At 43.6% G+C, this 6,979-nt stretch overlaps 1 protein-coding gene across 2 annotated transcripts in view; it reads right to left on the minus strand.

Annotated features, from left to right (window-relative positions):
* HMCN1 (hemicentin 1) overlaps positions 1–6,979 on the minus strand; it is a 451,483-nt gene that overhangs the window by 109,490 nt on the left and 335,014 nt on the right. For both annotated transcript variants that reach the window (XM_019501224.1, XM_019501215.1), the window contains exons 58-63: positions 6,001–6,162; positions 4,847–4,960; positions 4,524–4,726; positions 4,227–4,308; positions 4,007–4,138; positions 2,551–2,700 (exon numbers count right to left, since the gene is read on the minus strand). In XM_019501224.1, coding sequence (XP_019356769.1) covers positions 2,551–2,700; positions 4,007–4,138; positions 4,227–4,308; positions 4,524–4,726; positions 4,847–4,960; positions 6,001–6,162 — 843 coding nt within the window. The remainder of the gene's footprint in view (positions 1–2,550; positions 2,701–4,006; positions 4,139–4,226; positions 4,309–4,523; positions 4,727–4,846; positions 4,961–6,000; positions 6,163–6,979) is intronic.

A 6,979-nucleotide genomic window follows, 5' to 3' on the forward strand; every position in this document is an offset into this window, starting at 1 on the left:
TGACCTAAAACTGCACCCTGCCGGGAGTGGGTGACCTGGTGGGGCTCCCAGTGGCACGGGAGCCCCCAGGAAATGCCAGGCCAATTACCACCCTGGTGAAAGGCAGGTTGGGGTGCCTTAACCCCTAGCCCCTATGACCAGGTGGGTTACCCCTTGTTTCGAGGGTGGACCTCTGGAGACAGAAAAAAGGCCACAGACTCAGGCCTGTCTGAACTTCCCCTGACTGGTCAATGCTGGGGCCAGGACCAGAAGGGTCAAAGGGCCAGGGGCCCATCACGAGGAATGCCCAAGAGCTGAGGGCCTGGGGTTCTGACTGGCCTGGAGATGGGCCAGGGCTAGTGAGCCAAAGGTCCTGGGGGGACTACACCCGAAGGGGAAGCAGTTCAGGGAGCTATGCTGCCCAGTATGAAGGCGGACGAGACTACCTGAGGAGAGGAATCCAGGTGGGGTTCAATTAGGAGGATTCTGGGGCCCAGTGTGGGGGCCGGTAATAATGATAACATCAAGATGCCATCAGTGAGGCTTGGGCTGCAGTGTAGGGGAGGAACGGAGCCGCAGATAACACCCCTTGGCATCGGGGCAGGAAATGGGCAGCCTCCCGCTTAATTACATCATTTAACTAATTAACAACAAGGAGTGGCGGGTGAGAAGGTGAGCAGTTAGCCCAGAAACAGGTAGGCGGACACAGTTAAATCAACCCCGAGAAGGCCCCCTGTTACAGGCTCCAACTGCCCCTTTACCAAGCCCCAAGCCTCACAGATGGTACCGACGTTGTCCAGTCTAGGCCTTGTTGTAATTTGGCCCCCTTGTCCTCCCTGGGCTCTCCACAGCCCTGTCTCACTCTGCCCCTCTCTGGTGCCGGGGTCTGCGCACCCCCAAATGCCGCGCCCTCTCTGGTTCCAGGGTCCCCACCCTGCAGTGGGCCCCCAATGAGGCCTCCTCCTTCCCCAGACAGCCTCACCCAAACCACCAGTCCTATACAGTGGCAAACAAAACACTGGGCTATAATATAATACAAAAGGTCAGAGTATGCTCTGTATCAAGTGGAATGCCCCAGGAGTCAGTTCTGGGGCCAAGTTTGTTCAGTATCTTCATCAGTGACCTAAAAGATGAGATGGAGTGCACCCTCAGCAAGTCTGCAGATGATACCAAGCTGCGGGAGTAGTAGATAAACTGGAGGGTAGACCTAGTATCCAGAAAGACCTAGACAAATTAGAGGATTGGACCAAAAGAAATCTCATGAGGTTCAAGAAGGACAAATACAAAGTCTTGCACTTAGGATGGGACAATCCCATGCACCGGTACAGGCTGAGGACTGACTGGCTAAGCAGCAGCTCTACAGAAAAGGACATGGTGACTACAGCAGACAGTAAGCTGAATACAAGACTAATTGAAAAGACTATGTAGACTAATGGGAAAGAGTCTAATGCAGACTAATTGGAAAGAGTCCAGAGAAAGGCAATGAATATAGTTGGGATGCTGGGTCTTATGGCTTACAAGGACAGGCTGATGGAACTGGGCTTATTTAGTCTGGAGAAAAGAAGACTGAGGAGGAATTTAACCTGAGGAGTGGTCCCAAAGAGAATGGAGCTAGCCTGTTCTCAGTGTTGTCAGGTGACAGAACAAAGAGCCATAGTCTCAAGTTATACCAAAGGAAGTTTAGGTTAGATATTAGGAAGATCTTTCTCACAAGAAGAGTAGTAAAGCACTGGAACAGGCTATGCAGAGAGGTGGTGGAATATTCATCCCTGGAGGTTTTTAAGACCTGGCTAGACAAAGTCGTGGCTGGAATTATATAGTTGGGGATGGTCCTGCTTTGAGGAGGGAATTGAACTAGATGACTTCCTGAGGTCCCTTCCAACCCTATTTTTCTATGATTCTATAAATGAAACAAGATTAAATATTTACACTAGTACAACAAAGCACTTAAACAAAGGCAAACACAGCATGGGTGTTCTCCTATTGGAATGCAAAAGGCTGTTCACATAGTAAAAGGTGAATACATGCTCAACAGCTTTTTTTCATCAGCGCTGTAATGCCCTGGCATCATGGTGATACACATTACTCATACCCAATCATTATTCCATTACTTCCTTATGAATAATGTGTCAGCTTCCTTTTGCAACTTCATTTTGACAGACATCACATATTGTAGCAAAAGAGCCATGATATACTATTCCTTCTGAAATTATTTCAGGCTTCATGAAATTCAATTAAAAATGAACTTCAGGTGGCAACAGTGTTTTACGAGAGAGGTAATGGGAGGATGTGATCAGCAACCACTATATGGAACCACTGTGCATTACAGCAAGTAAACCTATTTCCTTATTGTTTTCAAAACATGGTACAATGAGAATATACATTTTTTCATACAAATTTCTGAATACTACTATAGTAATGTATTTGGCTAAACTTACGTTTTGCTAGACATCATAGTCCTAATTATCCCTCATATGGTCTTCATTGTCTTCGATCATATACACTGCCATAAACCTAACTCATGTTTAGTGACCAGTAACTGATTCAGCTCTATACACACAGACAAGATACCTTGTACAGAAAGGATGTAACTTTTCTGAGCTTTTCCTTCTACATTTGAAGCAACACAAGTGTAGGTTCCACTATCCAACTGTTGAGAGCGGGCAATCTGTAGCTTGCTTCCTCCAGACAAAATATGGACTTCAAGGGAGTCAGAATTTTCTGAAAACAAGAGTAAGAAAGAATGATCCAACCACCAATTCATTTTGTAAAAATAGTTTAATCAAAATTGACAAAATTAGAAAAGATGTCATTCCACTTTAGTTGAGTTAATTAAACTGAGAATTGGGGAAAGTGGAGAATAAGGAAAGATCTTGAAACATTAAATCCCAAAACTAACCAGGGCCCTGAAGGCTAGGGACAGAAGTTACATATAAGCAGGTTCAAGTAATCAGAAACTGGTTTAAACCTGTAACAGAACAGAAGTTCAGTGCACATAAACCAGTTTCAAAATGGTTGAAACTGGTTTAAGATAAACCTGGTTAAATGTAGTATCAGACTTAACTGATCTGGGTCAAACCAGTTTATGAAACTCTGTCCCGGACCCCTTCCTGGTTCAAATTAAATCACAGCCCCCATAGCATCCCAGCATGCTTTCCAGCCCTGGGCTGGGCTGGGCTGTGCTGTCTGCTCCAGCAGAGAAGGGTTGGGGGTAGGGACTACCCCCCCTCCCTTCCAGGCACACAGTGGCTGGGGGCTGGGGCCAGGGAGGGGATACACATCCCCACCCACACACACTCAAAATTACTGCTGGCTGCAACCATGGACTACAAATCCCAGAGGCACCTGGAAGAAGCCCCTGCCTGTGCCTTGAAGCAGGAAGAGGAAGTGATGAGCAACCCTGCAGAGTCCCACTGCTGTGAGTCTGGACTACAAATTCCAGAGACCTTGGGGACAGCAAGAAGAGGAAGCAAAGACACAGCCCATGCTGGCTATGTGCCAGAGAGCTGTGTACTCCATGGCTTCTGTCCTGAGCCACAGCAGGCATGTGGCTGCATTTCCTGAATCAAAAGTAAATGTGTGTCCAGTTGGTTCTCAATTTAATCTCTGCAGTTTAGATTAACCTACGAAGACTGAATCAATTCAGCCTCGGGCTTTTTGATTATCTGAAATTAGCCAAAATGATACACTCTGCGTATGAATGGACACACACATGTTTGGAGTCATTTCAAAAGGAGAGTATTTTTAAAAGGGCAGCAGCAATTAAATTCCAAGTGTTACTTGTAGATAAAATAGGAATGATACCAATGTGGCAAAACCATTTCAACTTCAAGGCTGCTTCATTCAGGATTAAAGTTGGATTGGTTTTGCTACATTTGTATTGGTTCCTGGCTGTTCTACAAATAACACTTAGAATATAACAGCTGTGCCTTTTTGAAATGGGCCCCCTTTGAGACAGTTCCAAGTGTACATACCTCCATATCCTGACAGGGGGAAACAAAAAAAGACCAGGAAGTGAAAAGGTTACCTATTGACTTTCCATTCTTTAGCCATATCAATGTTGGTGGGGGAATCCCAGTGGCATCACATGCAAAGGTGACAGGGTTACTGATAGTTTCATTGATCCACTCTTGTTCAGGACCTTGTATACTTGGTGGCACTGTGAATACAGTAATATTTTAATTAATAAACTCTTTAAAATGACCTTTTTACTCAAGTCTACTATATATAATGCAGTATATGCTCACCATAAACATTAAGATGAAAATTTTTATCATCTTGCCCTGCAATATTTATGGCTTTACAAACATACTGGCCAGTGTCAGATACCTAAAATGGAAAAAAAGGGTTCATTTATTCATGTTAATGGCAGACCTTTTTAACATTACAAAATAGTGGTAGTGAAGGTTATGCTATACTTAGACTTTAAAAGGCTCTATAAATAGAACTTGATTCAAAGCCCACTTTTCGTAAATGGAAAGATTCCTGTTGATTCAGTGCTCATTGTTCAACAATAATGATACGTTGTCACCACTGTAGTATACCTCAGCACTCTTGATCTGTAGCATTTGTCCATCTGCTAAGATCTTCATATTTTCTGACTCTGTGATCATGCGTCCATTCTTGTACCAAGTAATGATCGGTGGTGGGACAGCATTGGACTCGCACTCCAATGCCACTAGGGCTCCTACTCTCACATTCACCACTGCAAGGGATGCCCTGGTGTGGTCTTTAATACTTGGTGGGACTAGAGAAAAATTGAAGAGAGTTATTTCATCTTTGTTTTAGGGTATGATGATAAGAAACTAAGCAAGCATTCCCATTTTTATAGCCACAGGCACTATTTAAAATAATGGTGAAGACAAACCATAAACAGTAAGGAAACTCCTCTTCTTGCTTTCCCCAGCTTGGTTTCTGGCAATACAAGTGTATTCACCACCATCTGATAGTTTGGCCCGGGGAATCTGCAGAGTCCGACCACCTACAATGAACCAAACAGAGAGAGGAGACTAAAATAGCTTCTATATTTATACTGTGGCTACTGTATTAATGTCAAATGATATTTAAAAAGCTACATTTCCTACAGACTACAAGTTAAGACTAGAATAGCATAAAATTCTGAAGAACAGTGCACTGTCCTTGCTTACTACTTGCTATCAAACTCTTACTGCTTTGAGTGAGTGAAACTCTACTGTATTCAGAGGAGTGTTCAGTCTGGAACTTAGTCCATGAATACTACTTTTCTGTCTCTCTTCCCTCTCTTCCTTTGTAGCTACTGCTGCTTCCTCCCTCCTAACTCAGTCTTGGCCTTGTTACCTAGCTCTCTGTAGAGCTAGCCAGAATTTTCCTTCTTGCCATCTATCTGCCTGCCTTACATAAGCCACAGGCTTGGATCTTTGCTATTATATAGTGAGTGCCAAGTCAATTCTTTCCCATCTCCTTCAAAATGCATACTCAGCCAATCTTTCTCTCCTGCTTGTAAAAAGAAGTACCCATAGCAAACCCTTGGATTTGCCTCTGAGAATCCACTGGCCTCCACAGGAATAAAGATTTTTTATGGGCCGCGCCAATTCTCAGAGAAGTCAATGGCAAGTTTGTTAATTTTTTGCATCTAGAAAAAAATTGGATTTGGATTGGGCCCTCGACTAAGTGACTGTCTTAATCCCCCATTATTTCTTTGAAAGGTAAATCAAAGTGACTAGGGTTTTAACTGATAAGCACTTGCAGTGACATCATAGAGGCCATGCTATGAATTGTCCAATAGTCTGCTCCACACAAACATTGTTTCATATTTTCCAGCTTGATTCTGTTTCTCTAAAATGATTTTACTGGAAAGTAAGCAAGATTGTGAAATATTTTAAAACAAAATAGCCTGTTATACCAAGCATATAACTGGTATAGTTCCACTGAATGAAACTATACCACATGGTAAATTTGGCCACACATTTTGCTGTTTCACATATCCAGAGAAAGGGCCAGGAAGAGTCTCCAGAGGTCACAGAAACAGCAGAGATTCCTCACCAGGCACAATGAGAGCATTTGTGTTCAAACTGATGGGTTTTCCATTCTTGAGCCAGCTGAGATCAGGGGGTGGAAAGCCAGTGACTTCACAGGTCAGAGAGATGAAATTATTCACCACCACAGTCAAATTCTCAGGATTAGTACCAACTACACTTGGAGGAACTGCAACAAGAAATACATTAATGGTTCATACCACAGTGTCGGCAACCAAAACTCCCCAAGACCTTGATTTACTTAAAACAAAGCTGAGTTGAGTGCTGCCAAAGAACTGAGTACAAACATCTTTCACATCCATGAACTGATGATCCTTTGCTTTCCTCAAGCACTTGAAAACAAGTGCTATTAAAGACAATCCAGCTGTCACCCCTTTTTCTACAATTCCAATTTAATCATCATTTTCATTCCTGCATGGGGGCCTAGCAAAGATAACTAGCCGAGGCTGAAAGGGGAAGCATATAATTCCAGATTCACATCAGGAATTTGGAAGTTAGCTATTTTTCAGGACATTTCTTCTGTAGGGCAATGCAGGCTGAGTTAGAGTGTATTTTGTTGGATGCACAGCAGAGCTCTGCATCACCTTTTTTTTGCTCATTTTTTATTTAATTCCTGTTCTTTCCTCAACATTTTCTCTCTCATTACTGAGGAACCCCTCAAAGTTTCCTTCTTTCAGATGTAAATAGGCCACAGTATGGCCTTTGCCTTTAAAACTGAAGCTGGTGTATTTCATAGTTTCATAGTTTCATAGATTAAGGGTCGGAAGGGACCTAGTAGATCTTCTAGCCCGACCCCCCGCCAGGGCGGGAGAACAACAAAAACCCCAAAAACAAGAAACGGGACTCAAATGAGTCCAGCCAGGTAGGCATCCAGCCTCTTCTTAAAGACCCCCAGGGTAGGGGCCAGCACCACTTCCCTTGGAAGTTGGTTCCAGCTCCTAGCCGCCCTAACTGTGAAGTAGTTTTTGCGGATGTCCAATCTATAC

Source organism: Gavialis gangeticus, unplaced genomic scaffold, assembly GCF_001723915.1.
Source record: "Gavialis gangeticus isolate Ggan-Ray unplaced genomic scaffold, GavGan_comp1, whole genome shotgun sequence".
Classification (NCBI taxonomy): domain Eukaryota; kingdom Metazoa; phylum Chordata; order Crocodylia; family Gavialidae; genus Gavialis; species Gavialis gangeticus.